The 19,265-nt window shown below is 48.9% G+C and overlaps 6 protein-coding genes across 6 annotated transcripts; 5 read left to right on the top strand and 1 right to left on the bottom strand.

Annotated features, from left to right (window-relative positions):
• nic96 (linker nucleoporin NIC96) lies at positions 1-3,810 on the bottom strand. The gene is made up of 6 exons (XM_073745308.1): positions 3,698-3,810; positions 3,078-3,626; positions 2,364-3,006; positions 1,328-2,309; positions 544-1,280; positions 1-471 (listed from the first exon to the last, which is right to left on the bottom strand). Exons 2-6 carry the CDS (start codon positions 3,533-3,535, stop codon positions 145-147), a joined length of 3,147 nt encoding a protein of 1,048 aa, XP_073593238.1. The 5' UTR covers positions 3,536-3,626; positions 3,698-3,810; the 3' UTR covers positions 1-144.
• BDW70DRAFT_141709 (cytochrome c oxidase assembly protein COX16) lies at positions 3,783-4,997 on the top strand. Its single transcript, XM_073737809.1, has 4 exons — positions 3,783-4,339; positions 4,414-4,861; positions 4,913-4,925; positions 4,975-4,997. The coding sequence occupies exons 1-2, from the start codon at positions 4,016-4,018 to the stop codon at positions 4,492-4,494; spliced, it is 405 nt and encodes a 134-aa protein (XP_073593239.1). The 5' UTR covers positions 3,783-4,015; the 3' UTR covers positions 4,495-4,861; positions 4,913-4,925; positions 4,975-4,997.
• Positions 4,998-5,518: 521 nt separating this feature from the next.
• On the top strand, positions 5,519-8,486 carry ptpA (putative protein tyrosine phosphatase (Pyp1)). Its single transcript, XM_073737810.1, has 2 exons — positions 5,519-7,505; positions 7,584-8,486. The coding sequence occupies exons 1-2, from the start codon at positions 6,072-6,074 to the stop codon at positions 8,295-8,297; spliced, it is 2,148 nt and encodes a 715-aa protein (XP_073593240.1). The 5' UTR covers positions 5,519-6,071; the 3' UTR covers positions 8,298-8,486.
• A 208-nt stretch (positions 8,487-8,694) lies between these two features.
• BDW70DRAFT_152464 (F-box domain protein) lies at positions 8,695-11,017 on the top strand (the record flags this gene model as incomplete). The annotated part of the gene is made up of 2 exons (XM_073739448.1): positions 8,695-10,255; positions 10,998-11,017. 2 exons carry the CDS (start codon positions 8,695-8,697, stop codon positions 11,015-11,017), a joined length of 1,581 nt encoding a protein of 526 aa, XP_073593241.1.
• Positions 11,018-11,565: 548 nt separating this feature from the next.
• Positions 11,566-14,365, top strand: BDW70DRAFT_141719 (FGGY-family carbohydrate kinase). The gene is made up of 4 exons (XM_073737811.1): positions 11,566-11,994; positions 12,043-12,319; positions 12,375-12,935; positions 12,987-14,365. The coding sequence occupies exons 2-4, from the start codon at positions 12,101-12,103 to the stop codon at positions 14,043-14,045; spliced, it is 1,839 nt and encodes a 612-aa protein (XP_073593242.1). The 5' UTR covers positions 11,566-11,994; positions 12,043-12,100; the 3' UTR covers positions 14,046-14,365.
• A 15-nt stretch (positions 14,366-14,380) lies between these two features.
• On the top strand, positions 14,381-18,621 carry BDW70DRAFT_96839 (calcium/hydrogen antiporter). The gene is made up of 5 exons (XM_073745309.1): positions 14,381-14,871; positions 14,937-16,798; positions 16,848-17,780; positions 17,835-17,998; positions 18,079-18,621. The coding sequence occupies exons 1-5, from the start codon at positions 14,724-14,726 to the stop codon at positions 18,356-18,358; spliced, it is 3,387 nt and encodes a 1,128-aa protein (XP_073593243.1). The 5' UTR covers positions 14,381-14,723; the 3' UTR covers positions 18,359-18,621.
• The last annotated feature ends 644 nt before the right edge of the window (positions 18,622-19,265 follow it).

Consider the following 19,265-nt stretch of genomic DNA (forward strand, 5'->3'; position numbering starts at 1 on the left):
TAGCGTTTTGCGTCTAAGCAGGTGTGGGTTTCCTTTCTGCACCCTTTCTGCACCCAGAGGGGCCATGAACAATCATCAATCGATCGGAGTAGAAGTTATTTTCTAGTATTATTTTAAAACCCGATGTGTGCTGAAGATTGTTTTCTAGAATGCGCCAATGTCCGCTCCAGCTCGAGCAAGAGTCTCGTAAACCCTTGGGGGTAGTTTGTACTTGACCATGCCGGAGAAGATCATCAGATCCTTCGCCATGACCAACAGCTCCTCAGCGAGCCCTTGCCTCATCTCGTTTTCATATGGTCCAGCGTTCAGTCGTTCCCGCTCACGTCCGATACATGTAATGCTCCAGATGATCACATGGCCGACATTTCCGGAAATGAGCGACGAAAGGGACGAGAAAGCCTGGGCGGCGCTTCGAATATAAGGTACAGAGCCACTGGCCCGTAGCGGCAGAATGCCCAGCTCATTGATTGTCTAAGAACCCAGTGTCAGTTGACGAAGGAGTACGTGAAAAGCGAACAAAACTTGGCCCAGTCTGAAACTCACATCTAATGCTGCCGTCCATTTTCCTGCTTCAACCTCAGCCTTTGCCTCCATCATTCGAAGCAGAACACCACATGCGTCGCGACTTGATCGACGGATGCGCTGGTAATATAGAGCATTTTGGTTGTAGAGGCCGATCATGTTCTTTGCGAGAACGACTGGGTCTTCTACCACAGTCAAGCTCAGGCTGGTTCCTGGCTCTATTGGCGTCTCCTGTCCAGAGTCCTGCGACAGGTTAGTGCGAGGCCGTAGAGGCTGCAACTTCAGCGAGGGGCTCCCAAGGGGAGTTGCCACGGAGTCAGACAGTGTCCTGTTTATAATATCAATGACACGATCATAATCCTCGGCAAGGTGATATAGGAGGACCGAGTCTGTTACCAAACCCTTGTCTTCGGCGACAACGGCTGCCTGTACAGTGATTGTTTTCAGAAACTCTTCCTGATCCACCAATTTGATCAAACTGATGCGTTGCTCTATCAGGCCTTTAATTCTAAAACCGTCCGAACGGATATCACCGAGTAGCTTAGCAAAATCCCTCGTCTCTAGAATGTATTCTCGCAGAGCTTCATGGCACACGGAAGCTTGAGATTTACCCAAAGCTCCTGGAAGATCAGCATTGAGGCAAAGAAGGCAGAAATAGTCGATTGCTGCTTCAACGTTAGCGGTGCGAAATTCTTTCGTGTATTGAGTCAGCAGATAGCCGAAATTGATCTGGGGATATTGTTTCACGGTGAAAGACACTGCCAATGTTAGCATATATGGAAAGTCGAAAGTCATATCAGCTTACAGATTTCTTCTCCGGAAGTGTAGAAATCGGAGACCCTTAATAGGCCATAGTACGCTAGGGCGATAGCAAAGTGTACTGCACTGACAGGCGCATAGGACCCGAGATAGGAAACAGCTTGTTCAAACATCCCTCCGAGGATCTGGAGGAAAAAGAAAGTCCCATAGCCGCCTGGCCCTTCTTGACCCTTCCCGAAAACTCGCTGTCCTATCTCCGTGATATCTGTCTGGATGTCTTCCAAACCGAAGACTTCGCCGGCAACCTCTTCGGCTCGGTCGTCTTCTCTGGCTAAGCTGAACTGTAACCACATCCAGTCTTCCACGCTTTGATTGATACCATCCAGGCGCCTGCGACCAAGGTCACAGCGCCCAATAATCTTATAGCATGCCATTCGGTATGGATCGATAGTGTTGTCCGGAGCGTTGCGCGACCGTTGTTGATACTCGCCATTAATTCTCTGCTGCATGTCCCTTGGCAGTCGTTTGTTTTGAGCATAAGTCGTCATATATGTCACGAATTTATGATCCAATGACCTGAAGCCGGGATCACGGGCAACATACTCCGCCGCTTCTGTGATGAATCCGCAACGCAGAAGATAGAATATGAGGATCCAGCAGTAATCATCCCCTACCATTTGGAGCTCGGTACCATCCGGCGCAAGGTCTCTCCTGGATTCTCTGAGGCGTATATACGCCCGAATCTTGTTGATTACAGTTGGTATCCCGCCAAGCTGCGCTTCACGCGGATTTTTCGCAATTGCGCCTTCAATCTCAGTATAGAATGAATTCTCCAGGAATTTCCTGGAGCCCTCAACTATTCGCTTTCTTAGGTTGATTGCTTGTTGCGATTTTGGCGCTTCATCCAAATACTCCTCCATGAATTGACGCTCCTTGATCGCGCCAGGGTCCGAAACGCCCCTAATATCAGCCGATTCTCCGACAATATTTATCAGAGCTCTATATGCATCATATAGCTGATGAGGAACCTGGGGAAGTCAGCCAGTCCATGAAACATCAAACCCTAGTATATAGCTACTTACATCACCGCCAGCGTGTTTTTCAACCTCGGAAAACTCATGGAAAATCGGAAAGCTACGTGCTTGGAGCCTAGTGGAATTCAACGACTGAACTTTGTCCGCATAATACCCCATTTTTTCACGAAGGAATCGAAGGTCCAGACTCTGAGTGTTGGGAGCGTCGGTACGCTCCATCGGGTCGTCGAAAAGCTGATGGCTCGATTTTCCGGTTCCCGGGGTGCCAATGACTGACTTCTCAAAGCCTGACCGGCCGAAGACGCTCCTTCGAGAAACACCATGAGTCGCTGCAGGCCCAAACTGATTGGATGGCCTTGTCGAACGTCCAAATGACGGCCCTGAATCCTCGGCTGGCTCATCCTTTTGAGACAAACCAAAGTGTTTGAATATCCTATGGCGCTGCTCCTCCCAATCGAGATCTACTTTCTCTTCCATAAACAAGTCGAAATCCCTCTGAGCTCTGGCAAGACTCTCTGCAACCATAGCCTGACGACCACGCTGTTGAATGGTTCTTAGATATTTCTGATTGTCCGGATCAAAGGATTCAAGTTCTTTTGACGGAAGTGAAATGGACGTTTGAGGCTCCAGAGCTTTTAGATCACGCAGAGCATGTCCAGGGGAAACGCCTGAGGCTGCAAGTAGATAATGGCTGTTGCAAGCACTATCGTGTAAGCAAAACAACATTAAACATTAAGCACAGCACGATGGCAGTATACTTACGCTTTGCTGCTTGGTATATGAGCGTCTCTCAGACTCCCAGTGCCGAGTCCTCTTGCCTTACGGCGAATATCATCGAGACCCAACTGAAGATTAGGCAACTCCTCAAAAGTACCATTTTCAGCGACAGTATAAAGTGGACGCTTTTTACCACGCTCCAGTAAACTGTTGAAGAAGGCAGGTTGCGCTGCCTGAGAAGAGATATTTGCGGGCTGCGCGGTGCCAGGAGCAGGTTGGCCCGATCCGAGGATTGACGATTGCGCAGGCTGTTGAGTCTGAGGCTGACCGCCCAAGATAGAGTTAACTGAAGGAGCTTGCGTCGTTGAAGGGTTCCCAAAGATACTTGTCGGATTACTCGGAGAGAATATGCTTGACGGCTGCGGCGGTTGCGACGGCTGAGCTGAGGCGCCAAAGCCGCCCAGGCCGCCTGTTCCAAATATTGAACTCGTTGTGAAGGACATTTATTATCCTCGCGAGTTGGAGATATGCAAATCACTGGAGAGGCACCGATGTTTGCTATGGCCACGGTTCTAGATCGTAGGTATTCGGCTTCTGTTGGCGAAGTCTATTCTTAGCATTTGAATCTAAAGCAATATGTTTCGGTTAATGGGTCATGCGCGCACAATATATCAAAAGCACTGATTCAACATTTGGTTGAAAGCAAACCTGGAATGCTATGAGGTTATTTGTCGTTCGCCAGTTCCCCGAAATTTTTTGTTGTTTATGAGATTATGACAAGTCCAGTTGCGGAGAACGCTTCCATTTGGAGCAGTCGGATTTTATATTCGCCGAGACTCTGTTCACTCTTATTCATCCACTACTACCACGAGTGTTCTATCTACACAAAAATCGCCCGGTATCCTGGCCGCCTTTCCTCACTATATTAGCTTCGATCGCATCTCATATAGCTGAGTTGTCCGGAATTGGCGGGAAACATTACCATGCCCGCATTTCCATCCAAAACATACCGAAGGGCAACCACTGCCTCCTCTACGCTAGGGGAAAAGCTTGGTGAGGCATATCGGGCTAGACTTCCACGACATCCGTTTCTGCTATTTGGACTACCATTTATCATGGTCATTGTGGCTGGTTCCTTTGTTTTGACCCCGGCGACTGCTTTGAGGTACGAGAGGTACGACCGCAAAGTGAAACAATTAAGCCAAGAGGAAGCGATGGATCTCGGTCTCAAAGGACCTGATGGAGAGGAAGGAATCAAAAGGAATCCACGTAGGAGGATTATTGGCGACGATCGGGAAGAGTACTATGTGCGTGACCCAGTCTATACCGGTCATCTTCATACGTCGTTACGACCTCCAACGACTAACTTGTTTTCCCACAGAGGCTCATGGCGAAAGATCTCGATAGTTGGGAACAGAAACGTGTCCAGCGGTTTAAGGGTGAGCCAGATGGAAGACTATAAAATATAGACGAGAGCCGAGCCAGCGAATATATATTCAGCGCCGAAGTCATGAGAAGTTTATTGGTACTTTCAGAATTAGCCGCCCGGCTTGCTATCACGTATATTGCTGCCGCTGGTCAGGTCTGGGTTTCGGCACTGTTGGACCTCGCACGTTAACGCCTACCCGAATATCGAGAGAACTTCGGGTACACCCGGCGTGTGATCTTGTGTTTGTGTCTACTCATGGAGTAGCGAGGCATCTCAAACTTCGGGCTGCGCTTAACTTCACATAAGCTAGCCAACATACTCGTGGCATGTCAAGGATTCGCGTTACCGCGTAAGGAGTGCTGTTTAGAAATGACTAGCGAGTCAATGATGATCTCGACTCCTAAGATGCATCAGTTTCGTTCAGCTCGTTTTTCTGAATGCTAGAATATACCGATCATCACGAACTGGTGCTGAGTCACCCTTTCGTTCAATACATCATGGCGAACAGCTCACCTATCATGGTCTTCCCATGCTATGGAGTACCGACTGCTCCAAATCCTTACGTCGCTTATGCAGCCCTTTTGCGGATACTACATCATTTTGACATGAAGATCATTTGAGTGTGCTGGTATGTGCAATTTTCAAACCAGCATATGTAGCGCACCATGTCTCATCAGTCGCTTCGTACAATACGAAGTGCCTATATACCAGAGCACGAGCGGCGTCGCTTACCCCTGCACCCGTACTTTAATTAATTCCTCGTCAATATCCCATGCTCAACAGTGCTTCGCTTGAGTGGCGACAAGTATTTCATCCAAAAAGAACGAAATTAATGGCGAAAGGAAAAGGCAGTCCCAGCCAACCCGTAATCAATCTCACCCTGGGCGGCTGGGCCAGACCGCGACCGAACTGGTTGTGGCTACTGGCTAGCACAGAAGTTTGCCGCCCGCCCGCGGCCCTCCGCCCATAACGTCATAGCGCGCCCCCCGTTTTTTCTGCTTGACTCCAGCCTTTTGACCTGCTGATTTCTGAACAATGACACCAGTGGGTCGACAGTGATACTCCTTCGCAGTTCTCACTAGTCGAGCTTCAACCCCACTACCTTGCTGCGGACTCGATTGGCTCAGGAACTCAACTGGATTTGACCTTATGTGATGTGGGAACGACGATTCGTTGTGTAGGAGACCCGGACTGCCGCCTGGGAACGAGACATTCCATCCCCATTTTTTTCGCACTCACTGAGCGGCTTTTACATTCACCTGACGCCACATCGCGCTTTTCAGCAACGTTATCTATCCATACACATACGCATTATATAACTCTTTGACCCTTATTACCCGAACTCTATCTGACCTCGAAGTCGTAACGCCTTTCTTGCCAAATTTCCCTGTATATCCGGGTTCTCCCCATGAGCATTTCTGCTCTACAGCACTCTACTTGAGCCCGTCCATTCACCTGCAAGTCACTTGGCGATTCTACTTCCGTTCTCACGTCAACTCCTTGGGAGTCACAATCGATATCGACATGGCAAGCTGGTTGGAGGACTGATTCATATCCGACATCGTCTTCGAGAGCAAGATAAAGAATTTTCTGCTGTCGGTGCAAAAGTTATGTCTGCGATGACAGGTCCAAGATCGCCAACATCACCGTGGCCCAAGGAGCCCCAAAGCCTTGCGCTCCCCAGTCCTTCCAGTCCCGCGGCCCGATTTCCGTTGTCCGACTCTCGTCCGTCCTTTAATAGATTCAGCCCGCGCGGGACCAGTTCCCGGGGAACGGCAGCTGAACTGCCAGACAATTATTTCTCGTTCAATACAGAAATCTCGAATAATTTCAAAGGCAAAGGACATTTTTCACATGCCCTTCCAAACCATAGTCCGGAAGGGAGGTATATCTCTGGGAAAGACCTAACCGAGCAACAACCTCCCTCCATAAGTACAGGATCAGGAAAAGCTGCTTGCATCCCCGATCCAGCGGTCTACATGCTCTCCTTAAACCGCCAGGCGGGGGACTCGACTTCCAGCGGAACAACGAAGTCTGTTTCTGCACCAGTCCTGGGATCAAGCGTGAGGTTAGTTTCAAGTGAAGCTTGTGCAGAGTTTGTTGGATTACACGCGGATGATCTTATGCTCTTGGATGTACGACCGTACGCCCATTTTTCCAGAGGAAATATCAAGGGTGCTCTGAACCTATGCATCCCTACAACCCTCCTCAAGCGCCCATCGTTCGATACTAAGAAATTAGCGAACACCTTCACCAACGAAGCTGATCGGAAGGACTTTGGCCGTTGGAGGCAATGCCGTTACATTATCGTGTACGATGCCGCAACTTCTAACATGAAAGATGCTGCCCCTCTCGTCAATGTGGTGAAGAAGTTCACAGCTGAAGGATGGAATGGTGACGGCATGATCTTGATGGGAGGCTTCAAGGCTTTCTCTTCTAGGTTTCCTGAACTCACGCAACAGCAACAACAGCAACAACAACCGGCGCTTGATGCTCAGTCAAAGAAAATATCAATGCATATCGATCTTCCACAATCCGCACCCGTTGCTGGTGGGTGCAATATACCTGAGTCGTCCAATGCTGCGATTCCCTTTTTTGGAAACATACGTCAGCACATGGATCTTCTTGGTGGCGTCGGACAAATCCCGCTGAAACATTCAGAACATCTACCTGCCTCGCAAAGGCAATCTCTCCCGCCGTGGTTGCGTGAGATATCCGACCCTGCAGATCAGGGTCGGCTTGCCGCTTCAAGGTTTTTCGACATTGAGAAGACGGAACTAGAACGGATGAAACAAGCTTTTTCATACGATCAGGACAATAATTCAGGTTCAGATAGGCCTTCGTCTCCGAGATATCGTGTCGCTGGGATTGAAAAGGGCGCCAAGAACCGATACAACGACATTTATCCCTATGATCATTCAAGAGTGAAACTCCATGATATACCCCATGGCGGTTGTGACTACGTGAACGCAAGTTATCTAAAAGCCGAGTATAGCAACCGGCATTACATTGCGACCCAAGCCCCTGTGCCTGATACTTTTAATGTCAGTTCTACCTTATCGCTTTTTGCGTTGGCGTGTTCATCATCCATATGATAATGTATCGACTGACATTCTTTATAGGATTTCTGGCGCGTTATCTGGGAGCAAGACATTCGTCTTGTAGTATCCCTGACTGCCGAGGTTGAAAGAGGACAGATCAAATGCCATCCTTACTGGAAAACTGGAACATATGGACAATTCCATGTGAACAATTTCTCAAAGAAATACATCCCTATGGGGCCAACAGATTCACAACCAGTGGATTCTGTAATAGAGAAGTCGTCGACAGACTCAAGTGATAACCCCACGCTTATTATCAGGCACTTTGGTTTGTCGCACTCGGGTTTTCCGTTCGAGCCTCTGCGAGAAGTTACACAAATCCAGTATGCAGATTGGCCCGACTTTGGTACCACCTCTCAGCCAAGGCATCTTCTGAGTCTAATCGAACAGTGTGATAAAGTCCGAAACGTGGCAGCTAGAGCTGCGCCGGGTAATCCAAACAGGCCAGTTTTGGTGCACTGCAGCGCAGGATGTGGTCGCACTGGAACTTTTTGTACCGTGGATAGTGTTTTGGATGTGCTAAAACGCCAACGCGCCCAGCCAGGTGGGCAGCATGACGGGCGGCCATTCGACCAGTTGCTCGGCGGTGGACAGTTGGATCTTGTTGCGAAAACATTGTCCGACTTTCGCACGCAAAGACCGAGCGTGGTTCAGAACTTAAGTCAGTTTGTACTTTGCTACGAAAGCATCCTAGAGTGGGCGGTCGCCCAGATGCCGGGGGAGAGCCCGGGATAACATTATAAATCGTTGTCTTCTCTCGTTAGTTATTTTGATGATTACATCCATGAGCGCATTTAAGAGGTGTTTGGTGCTTTTCTTTCGAGGCGGATCTTGATATTACCAGGTGTTGAGGCCCAGCAGAGCTTATAGAGGATACGGTAATTGAATATGTAGGAGGCAACACATATCTGCATGGATTCAAAACGTTGCATTTTTGTCCCTGAACCCCCGTAAAGAAAAACCAAGGGTTCCGGGCCCCAACCCCCACCGGCTGGGGCCAAGGACAAGGGTCGCCAAAGATTCAGGCAGCAATCCGGCCTCTCTCCGGCCTCTCGATACTAAACATTGTTCTTCACTCAGGTATAGCCAATTTTTACGCGAATGTAACCAAAAATTCAGTCAGGTCTCTACCATGCTTCTGGTTCTCCCCCCAGAGCTGATTCAAGTTGTTTTGCTTAATTGCACCACCCCCGCGTTTCTACAAGCGGCTATATCCTGCCGGACTCTTTATGAGATCGCTTCCAGCTGTAGAGAAGCCCTCGTTCACCATCTTAAAAGAACACCAGGGCCATTTCTCGATACTTCTAATCTCAGGACAAGGCATCTCTTCTTGCTTCTGAAAAGGCGCTCCTCGAAGCAATTATATGGGAGCCAGTATGACGCGAGTTGCATAACGTTCAAATTTGGAAATCGGGTACCCAACATCAAAGCAGCATCGCTTGCCCACTATGCTGGTGAAACTCTTATCTTTGCTACGTGCCGCGATGAAGATGTGGTCCAGATCCTCCGAGTGCACGCCGGAAAAGTCATGCTCCTCTCACGAGCGAGGCTGCCATGGGCCCAGTGGGGATCAATTGACATCCTGAAAACAGCCTCTGACGGTAGTAATGGACTTTATGTGCTTCATCGTTTTACCCCGTTCAAAGAAGGACATGGTCAAGACTGGGACCACCCGTTTGTGAAGCAAGCGAGGCAGTCCGGCTGCGAGGAATACATTTATCTCACTTGCTACTCCCTCAAGTCCCCAGATGGACCAGTGAAGATGACGACCTTTCCAGAGCATGCAGATTTTGAGCCTTCGGCTTTCGCTGTAGCTAGCGATGGGACATTTGCTATTGCGTGGTGTCACCGCATGTTTTCCAATCACGCAGTTGTCCATTACACTGTTCTCGAAGGGTCTGAATATGACATTGCGCCTAATCTTGTAGGCTTCTCTTACTTCTCTCGTCAACTACGAAAATGGCACGACGAGAATACACGCGGTCCAATGGTTAGGGATATGGTGTTTAACGACAGGTCAAGCCAGCTTTTATACTACTACCAAGCAAGAACGTTGTACGCATCGTTCCAAACGCTGGGACACTCAAATTCTCCGACACTATACGAAAATGCAACCTCTGTTCAGTTCGTCAATGGTCTGAGCCTTCTATTTTCGATAGGAGTTCCCTTCTTTGGGACACATGAGACTTTGAATCGTGATGGGTTTGTGATATGTCGGTGGATGTATCTTTCACTCGGGATTGCCACCCACCGCAAGGAAAATTGGACTGTTGCTTGTCTCTTAAGATCAGAAGCTTCCTGTCGAGCTAGCAACTGCAGGCATATCCTGAACCTCGATCGTGGGCGGCGCCTGAGGGACTGGGAAGTAGTGGCGCGCCTCTATGGATACCAAGACTCAAAGGCTACTCTTGGCTGTAAAGTTGCCACATCCCCGAAGGGAACTAGAATCGCAGTTACGAATTGGAATCTCCTCTACATTTGGGCGTTGGAGCCTGGTGCCTTGATTTACTTGGATCCCGAAAATTACTATCATCCGTCGTGGAGGTCGTCAAGCACTGGACATATTGAATTGCGACCTATTATCCTGCGTCTTGATGCAGTTTGCTTCGAGCTCCGCTTCACAGAGAAGGAGGATGAACTGGTCGCTATTACTGATTTAGGGGTTAAATTGTGGAATCTGACCTCCGCGAATGGTATTAGAACTTGCCAGGAACTGGCGATTTGAGCCGACATCAACTCTCAGCGCAGTGGCAGGTTGTGTTCCACTTCTTAGTATATATGCCGTTTCAGGTACTCAAAGCCAGTAACCTTCTAAGAGATTGGCTTTGTCATATGGCCATCCAAAGGACAGTTGGGACTGGCGATGTAGCTAATCAAAACGACAAGGCCAAGACACCTATAGTTGAGTCTCTTTGCAATAGCGTCTAATTGGTACGCAAGTAAAACACGAATCTTCGAACTCGAAGTAGCTAGCTAATCGGAGACTCATTGCTGTTCCGCGCCCCCGGACATGGCCAAGAATGTAACAATGAGGAACACCCACCAGTATCTGATTTGAAAGATATGTATTGATTAGACAAAGCTAACACATAGGGATGAATGGAAAGAGATTACTCACTTCTGGAATAAAGTCTTTTCGGGTTGTTCCTCGGAATTTTTGCCGTCCGGCCCAACAACAATGGGGCGATTAAGGAGCGGGCTAGGACCGAGTTTATCCGCTATAAGCTCAATTTCAATGCTCTTGGACGAGGAACCAGAAGACGCGGCAGTAGAGCCGATAGAGACATGGTATATTTCGTTGGTAGGGCTAACATGCAGGCGAAGGGTCGGTTTTTGCGATGAATCAGCTCCCGTCAGCGCAGATGACGATATGAGTGTGCCAACCCATTGTTTGGGGTTAGCAGACGTTGTGATATAGAAGCCCACGCGGGCCAGTTCGTGGGAGGGGTCTATAGGAGGAGAATAGTCGATGAGCTCGGACTTTAGTGACGCGGGATCGTAGGAGACATGAGCGAGCGCTGAGGGTTCGGAATCGGCGACGGGCCAGTAAAGGATCTCCAGCTGCGGCGAATATGAGGAAAGGACAGGGGAGGAGAGAAAAATGAGGAAAGCAAGTATACAGAATGGTTTAAAGCTTAAGGAAGAATGCATCGTGGAAAGCGTAGCGACGATGCAGATGACTCGGGAGTTGGGGGAGGTTCAGGATGGCCTTCCGCCGCCTCGGGCCTGGACCAAGCACTGGCCTGAATTACCGGTTAGGTTCAGCAAACCCACACCCGTGCACGTACATACATAGGTACAGTATCATAATCCGATCTACACAGTCTAGACTCTTAATCTCCTCCCAGGAATGGCCACGTGGGTTGATTCAATTCCTCTGGAGGCTGCAATGCATCACCTGACAGAATACGATTCTCACGAGGCCAGCAAATACCTCTGCGCCCCGGAGGTGCTCTGCAAATTGTAGTACGGATGCTTCTAGAATATATCCTTGAAACGGACCGGGCAGACTTGGTATAGTTTAACTCACAACTACCCAAAGAATCACTATCAAATCACACTGGAGCTTGGCAAGTATATTCCCATTCTGGAAACTGGAGTACTCCGTACTTTGTAAACCAAAGCATCTCCGCCACCCCTTCATCTGGTCACGGCCTGATCTACGAATGCATACGACCAGTGCGGACTATCTTGCCTCCAGGCGGTCGGTGGCGGTAAGCATGAGAACCAGTCCAAACAAACAACCAGGTTTACTTAGCACTGGGCGTTCTCTCTGGATGTCCTTTCCTTGACAGTACTTATAAACAACTGCCCCTTCCTGTGACTGCCCGCTCCTCGGATTTTTTTTTCTTGTCCTCTTTTGCCTCTTGTTCCCTCCTCTATTTACTAGATAGATAAAGTCAGAAAGCTTAGTCTCTCAGTTCTCGGCCTTGTAAGCTCCTAACCCTGCGATTCAACTTGGTACTAACTGCAAGCTCAGATTACGGTCCTGGGATTTACCGGCTAATCCACAGCTCGTCCTCGTCTTATCGAATATAATGGCTTCAGTTTCCCTTCCATTACATCGACCCATGGGCAAGGCATCCAGACAGGCCTCTTTAGATACGAGGGACGAGATCCTCCTCCAAGCTGATCATTTCATCGGAATTGACGTTGGAACTGGAAGTGCCCGTGCTTGTATTATAGATGCCAAAGGAGACATTGTTGGATTGGCCTCCGAGAATATTGGGCTCTGGCAGCCTCAGATCGGATACTATGTAGGACCACACATGGATTTAAAGACTTACATCTATACTAACGTAGGCGATCCAGGAACAATCAACAACTGATATTTGGCGTTGCATCTGTGTTGCAGTTCAGCGGGCTATCAACCAGCATAACATTAACCCTGAGACAGTGCGCGGAATCGGGTTCGATGCAACATGCTCCTTGGCTGTTTTCTCCAATGTCACCGATGAGCCAATCTCCGTGACAGGGCCCAACTTTGATACTGACCGCAATGTGATATTATGGCTCGATCATAGACCAGTTGAGGAAACCGAGAAGATTAATGCGACCAACCACAACCTGCTGCGGTATGTGGGTGGGAAAATGTCTGTGGAGATGGAAATCCCGAAGGTCTTGTGGCTAAAGAACAATATGCCCAAAGAGCTCTTTGCTGATTGCAAGTTTTACGACCTGGCTGATGCTTTGACTCACATTGCCACCGGCAATGAAAAACGAAGCTACTGCAGTGTCATCTGCAAACAGGGTTTCGTCCCTGTTGGTGTTGACGGTAGCGTTAAAGGCTGGCAGGAAGACTTCTTGGTTCAAATCGGCCTGCAGGATCTCACAGAAGACAATTTCAAGCGCATGGGTGGCGTCGACGGGGTGGTGAGCCTTTTTCCATAGCTCCGGATACGGAAAAGCTGACCGTTATTTTAGGATGGAGATTATCTTAGTGCGGGCGAACTTGTTGGCAAACTGTGCGAAAAAGCAGCAGCAGATCTGGGATTGCCCGCTGGAATCGCCATTGGTAGTGGCGTCATTGATGCTTATGCTGGGTGGATTGGCACTGTTGGCGCCAAAGTCGAGCTCGAGTCGGAACAATTGACATCGGACGCCGCAAAGAATGATATTACTCAGGCGTTTTCCCGCCTGGCGGCTGTTGCTGGAACGTCAACCTGCCATTTGGCCATGTCCCCTGAACCTGTATTCGTCCCAGGGGTTTGGGGTCCATACCGCGACACAATCATACCTGGATACTGGATGGCTGAGGGCGGGCAGTCTGCCACCGGAGAGCTGCTAAAACATGTTATTGAGACTCATCCCGCCTTTAACCAGGCGCTTTCTGTTGCGGAATCTTACAACACCAATATTTATGAATACCTCAATGAACATCTGAGAGAGATGATGACTGAGCAAAAAGCGCCGAGCATCTCCTATATGGCTCGTCATATCTTCTTCTATGGTGACCTATGGGGAAACCGTTCTCCAATCGCTGACCCTAACATGGCGGGTTCGATTATTGGCCTCACTAGCGATCAATCGATTGATGGCCTAGCCATATACTATTATGCTACCCTCGAGTTCATTGCATTGCAGACCAGGCAGATCGTCGAGACCATGAATAAATCGGGCCACAGCATCGCATCCATATTTATGTCAGGCTCTCAATGCCAAAATGAGATACTGGTCAAACTCATTGCATCGGCATGCGGCATGCCCGTTCTAATACCGCGCTATATCCATGCCGCTGTCGCAATCGGCGCTGCCATGCTTGGGGCCAAGGCCGCCAGCGCGGATCCTGAAGGCAACACGGAGGACTTATGGAGTATCATGGATCGAATGAGCAAGCCAGGAAGGAGGATTGTTCCGACGGACAATAAGAACGAAAAGGGCCTGCTTGAGGTCAAGTATAAAGTCTTCTTAGAGCAATGCTATCAGCAAAAGCGATACCGCGCGCTAGTTGATGAGGCTGTTAATTCGTGGGAGTCGTCTTAGGTACCCTGACATCTGGCTCTGCTCGTCTGCGCATGTTTCAAAAACCTCTTGAATTGTATGTACAGGGTATTGAGCTTTCCCATCAGAATTAATTAAGCTACTCTCTGTCAAAGGTCACTGGCTTCGTCAATGAGAGCCTAACCAGAAGGGGAAACACGGACTTCCTACAGAGACACTAGTAAGAAGGTAAATTCCCCAGCTGGACATGGCCTAACGCGCGGAGCCGCCTTCTTCGTAATCTTGATGCCTGAATGGCTGGCTGGACAAACGTCAACAACACCCTCTTCCAAGATACTTAGCTTACGATCATGGTCCATATGACCCTCATTTTTCCTGTCCACGTCCTTTCACGGGGAAGCCTGTTCTCTTGCAATTTTCAGGTGACCGCATGCTGCGGGGAATGACACCTTATTGTCTGATCCTGTCCTCCGTAGTTAGCCTTAGCCTTGGCAGACTTGAGCTCACTTTCAAGTCCTTCTCTCGCTCCATTTCTGTTTCTGCACCATAATGTAGTTCGAAACTCCATAATCGATATTTCTACATAATAAAGCGCGGGTCACTTTCATCGTTCTTCTCGTTTCGCGCTGTCTTTTCTGCGCCCTAGCTCCCCAGCCACCGCTGTTTGCTATCGCGCCAAGAGCTCAGGTGCTCAAGGTGAGCGTGAGGTAAAAAATAGCTATGGCCGATAAACAGGGCGACACACAATTTTATTCTGCTTCATCTAATTCTTCCTCGCGCCGTGCCTCAGCCGTGTCCGGAGAAGATACCAGGATGTCCTCGGGAACAGTGCGCCAGTCTAGAATGACCGCCCAGACCAGGACTTATGGTAAGAATTCAAATCTGGAATCTACTTATGATTCGAAGGCAGTCTCTTATTATACGCTATAATAGGCACTTTGGATTCATCTGAAAGAACGACTGTTGATCCCCAGTTCGTCGAAGGCCAACCTGAGAGCTCGAGTCGCGCACCTCTGCCCGCCTCCCCTTCCATGGGCCCTCTACGAAGTGACGGAGACAAGTTGAGAAAGCCGCCTATAACCCGGCGAATGTCCTCAAAACGCCACGTACCTCATAAAGGCCAGGAGTTCTCCACAGACGACGATGTCCACGAGATTGAGGAGGATATCGCCCTTCAGGCATCTAATCCTCAGCCCTCGCCTAGGATACGGCCACTGCGGAAACAAAGCTCAACTTTAAGACGGAGGCTAAACGCTCGAGTTAACCCATTTTCGTCTTCGGGTACTGTTGATGATGATGAAGATGCCTCTTTTGACGACGCTGGCCTGCCAGAATCAAGCTTGGGAATGAGCGGGAAGGATTCTTTTCCCAAGGACATTGACGAGGATAACGATAGTGAGGGGAGTAATGACCAGGAGGCAGATAATGATGACGCCAGTGACGCGGAGAGCTTCACTCTAAAGGATCGCCAACAGGCAATAAATGAGACGCATCCGTTCGGAATACGGCTGTGGAAACCAGCTCTTTACAAGAAAAGTCGCTCGGTCGAGAAGACTGCGGAAGGTGATATTCATTCATCACCTGGGGGCAGGGTTGGCACCCTCTTATTCTTGATGAATCTCCTATGGACGTTATTCTTCGGTTGGTGGCTCGCAATTGCCGCGTTGATGGGCGCTAGTGCTTGCTTCATTTTTTCGTATTCTGCTAGCGCGGTGGAATATGGCAAGGCATTTTCTGGACTTTCCTGGTATTTGTTTTACCCTTTTGGATCCTTTGTCCGCCTTGATACAGATGAGCACTACGCTGAGGAGGACGAGGGGGAAGGCCGCAGCATCAGTGAGTATGAACAGTGGCAGAACGGCGATATCGAACACGGTGGGCTGTTCTTCGGACCGCGTCGTAATCGGTCGCTTGTGGGAAGAAGAAGGAATAGTGTTGATTCGGTTGGGGAGCAAGACAGTCTGTTGGGCCGTGCACCCAGGGGACGCTCTGAAGATAGCTCTCTCCGTCCCAAGCGCCGTTTGTTTGGCCGTGGCGAGTGGACACTTGGGCGCGTTGTATTCTTCGTCTTTTTCTACTTTCTGGTAGGACCACTAATGCTCTTCGTCTCGCTCGTTTGTTGGTTATTCGTCTTCTGGATTCCCATGGGCCGCGTGACCCTTATCCTCTTTGATCATCTTCGCAGGCATCCCCTAGCTCTATCGTACCATTCTGATATGACATTTACACGAATAAGCCCGGGGTCTTCGGCTTCGGTCCTTCTTTGCACCTATCGTGCGGCAGGCCTGAGGTATTGGAAGTACACGGTTGGTGGCACTAACGTTTTTCTTATCAATCTCCTCGCGGTTGTTATATTCGTCGTTTTCGACTACTTCTTTTTGAGAGAGGCCCTGGGTCTTCAGATTTGGGTCACCCATCCTGGCCTGATATTTACACTCGCATTGCTCTCCGTCATCCCTTTGGCCTATTTCATCGGCCAAGCTGTTGCGTCTATATCTGCGCAGTCATCAATGGGCATGGGTGCAGCCGTCAATGCGTTCTTCTCCACCGTCGTTGAGGTCTATCTTTACTGCGTTGCTTTGACTGAGGGCAAAGGTCGACTTGTTGAAGGAAGCATCATTGGCAGTATCTTCGCTGGAATTTTGTTTCTACCGGGTTTGTCGATGTGCTTTGGTGCTATCAAACGCAAAACTCAACGCTTCAACGTCAAGTCTGCGGGAGTCACATCGACAATGCTACTTTTCGCTGTAATTGCCGCCTTCGGTCCCACTCTATTCTACCAAGTATACGGCAGTGTAAGTCATCGCATGTTCCTACTAGTGTTTGAACTAATATCTCCGGCAGCACGAACTCAATTGTCACGCTTGTGAGAGTGATATGGAACCAGGCAGCAGCGATTGCCGTCGTTGCTACTTTTCTCAAGTACCAGCTATAAACGATGGATTTTTCCAGAAAGCTGTTCAGCCGTATTCATGGATTGCAGCCATATTCCTATTTCTGTCCTACGTCATTGGTCTGTGGTTTACCCTGCGAACGCATGCAGCCCTCATCTGGGCTACAGAAATGGACGAGAAGAAAACTACTACTCTCCCACAAGAGCAAAGTACTGATGATCCAAGCCATGAATTCTTTTCCGCTGCACATTTGGCGGCTGCCAGTGGGAACACTGGGACACGAAGCTCTGTTCGGGACTCACAGCTATATAAAAGGATATTGGGACAATCCTTGAGGGACGTTGGCCTGACTGAAAATGTTGGTGAGTACGATGCAAACCAGCCGGAATCTGGTCCTTCGCGTTGTAACAACACAACACCGTATCTTGTCCCTCAAAAAGAAGAAGACAATCAGTCAGCCTTCGGTGAGTACGCCGGGCTTTCGAAGCAACAAAACGAAACTATCGTCAGGAAGGTCACCGAGGTTGCGGCGACCGCTGCTACTGTTGCCGCTCGGGATGTTGCTCGAACCCGCAAACTCTCAGGTCCACGCGGAACAGGCCGCCCAGCGGCAAAAACGGCTTCTTCTAAACAGGTGAAAACAATTCCAGAAGACCATGACGATGTCGGCCTTGAGCAGAGCCATACTACTGGCGGGCACGACGCCCCAAACTGGAGCAGAACCAAGAGTTCGGTCATCCTCCTCGTAGCCACCATTTTCTATGCTGTGATTGCTGAGATCCTTGTAAACACCGTTGACGTTGTCTTGGAGAGCGTTGACGTTGATGAAAAATTCTTGGGAATCACATTGTTTGCGTTGGTGCCCAACACCACAGAGTTCTTGGTATGCGTGTTCACCCAATGCAGATGGAGCTAGCCAGTTGACCGATGGTTATAGAATGCTATCTCGTTTGCCATGAACGGGAATATCGCGCTCTCTATGGAGATCGGATCCGCCTATGCCCTGCAGGTTTGTCTCCTGCAAATACCTGCTCTTGTCTTGTTCAGTGCTTTCTACGCCCGTGTTCTTGACCCAGAACATTTGATTACACACTCCTTCAGGTACGTCAGCTATCTTCTCGTATTGTGTCAACCTTGAGGTCGATATGATATCGAAGAAGGTTAACTAATGGGTTTAACAGCCTCATTTTCGCGCAATGGGATATGATTACAGTCATTCTTTGTGTTTTTCTCCTTTCTTATGTCTACGGCGAAGGCAAAAGCAATTATTTCAAGGGCTCAATCCTCGTCCTAACTTACCTTGTCGTCGTGATTGGATTCTTCCTCTCTGGTTATAGTAACATGGATACCATGGGTGTTGATCGCTTCAACACCTTGGCCCTGAACATTGAATCTAGGCCGGAGAAGTTCTACACAATTGGCAGGTCGAAAAGCGGAGTTGCCTATCAGCGTGTTCACTAATCAGGCACCTCGAGGTGTCAATGGCGGCTTTGGCTCTTTGTTCTCTGAAAATTTTCTAACCTAGAGACCTCTTGAGCGCAGCATGCATGTGTTCTTCGCAGGCCATGTTTTTGGTTAGTAGCTAGATTCTGCCTCCTTCTGTCAGAATGAATGCCGGCAAGTATAGTTCCCCTAAGTGGTCTACTGATTCTTTACTTCGTAAAATGGAATAAAAAAGGTAACTTGGAAAAGGCAAGTCAGTGCGAGTTATCTAACCATGCCCGGAAGGTATAATAATATTTAAAATTGAATCGGCCAGCCTTTATTCACAGTCCTAAGCCTGAAAAGGGGAATCACTTAGAGGTTATAGCAGAACATTACTTGCCACCAGCGAGAATTTCAGGGTGCTTAGGATGTTTGAAGTCAGGGCTCAAAATTAAAGTCGTTCGGGGTTTCAGAGGCTCAGTGGATCAAGTAATGGGAGTTATACGCATTCGGCGGCTTATAAATAAAGATTGGATCATTAACGTCTTAAAATGCTGCGTTAGGAAACAAACAATGTCTTAGATGCCTCGTAGTCTATCAACACTTCAGCGCCTGCTTTGCTGCGTAATAACTAAAGTGCACTGCATGCCACATAGGTCTCGTACGTCGAGCACATTAGCAGTAAGCACCTACTAATTATACCGGCTATAGAACAAAGCTGCAGGCTGCCGAGTGACCTTAGGATACTCTGAGTGGCTAGGGTCTTGAGGTCCGGCCAAAGATTTAATTGGGGGTTTCAGGAACAATGAACTCAAAAAGAACTGGTAAAATCTCTTGGATGTGAAGAGTGAGGTAGACAGTGGTCTTATTGGGACATGGTTGCAATTCCTATTCGAGACAGCCAGCGTATAGCCACAGAACCTCTCTGTATGTAGTACTCCCA

Source organism: Aspergillus foveolatus (assembly GCF_047715535.1).
Source record: "Aspergillus foveolatus strain CBS 279.81 unplaced genomic scaffold BDW70scaffold_52, whole genome shotgun sequence".
Classification (NCBI taxonomy): Eukaryota; Fungi; Ascomycota; class Eurotiomycetes; order Eurotiales; family Aspergillaceae; genus Aspergillus; species Aspergillus foveolatus.

Coding starts and splice junctions, on each gene's coding strand:
- nic96 (XM_073745308.1), bottom strand. CDS start 3,535: ATGTCCTTCACAACGAGTTCAATATTTGGAACAGGCGGCCTGGGCGGC. Junction 1,281..1,327: donor CACTTCCGGAGAAGAAATCT/GTAAGCTGATAT, acceptor TAACATTGGCAG/TGTCTTTCACCGTGAAACAA. Junction 472..543: donor AATGGACGGCAGCATTAGAT/GTGAGTTTCAGA, acceptor CTGGGTTCTTAG/ACAATCAATGAGCTGGGCAT.
- BDW70DRAFT_141709 (XM_073737809.1), top strand. CDS start 4,016: ATGCCCGCATTTCCATCCAAAACATACCGAAGGGCAACCACTGCCTCC. Junction 4,340..4,413: donor ACGATCGGGAAGAGTACTAT/GTGCGTGACCCA, acceptor GTTTTCCCACAG/AGGCTCATGGCGAAAGATCT.
- ptpA (XM_073737810.1), top strand. CDS start 6,072: ATGTCTGCGATGACAGGTCCAAGATCGCCAACATCACCGTGGCCCAAG. Junction 7,506..7,583: donor CTGTGCCTGATACTTTTAAT/GTCAGTTCTACC, acceptor CATTCTTTATAG/GATTTCTGGCGCGTTATCTG.
- BDW70DRAFT_141719 (XM_073737811.1), top strand. CDS start 12,101: ATGGCTTCAGTTTCCCTTCCATTACATCGACCCATGGGCAAGGCATCC. Junction 12,320..12,374: donor AGCCTCAGATCGGATACTAT/GTAGGACCACAC, acceptor TAGGCGATCCAG/GAACAATCAACAACTGATAT. Junction 12,936..12,986: donor TGGGTGGCGTCGACGGGGTG/GTGAGCCTTTTT, acceptor CCGTTATTTTAG/GATGGAGATTATCTTAGTGC.
- BDW70DRAFT_96839 (XM_073745309.1), top strand. CDS start 14,724: ATGGCCGATAAACAGGGCGACACACAATTTTATTCTGCTTCATCTAAT. Junction 17,781..17,834: donor CCAACACCACAGAGTTCTTG/GTATGCGTGTTC, acceptor CGATGGTTATAG/AATGCTATCTCGTTTGCCAT. Junction 17,999..18,078: donor TTGATTACACACTCCTTCAG/GTACGTCAGCTA, acceptor TGGGTTTAACAG/CCTCATTTTCGCGCAATGGG.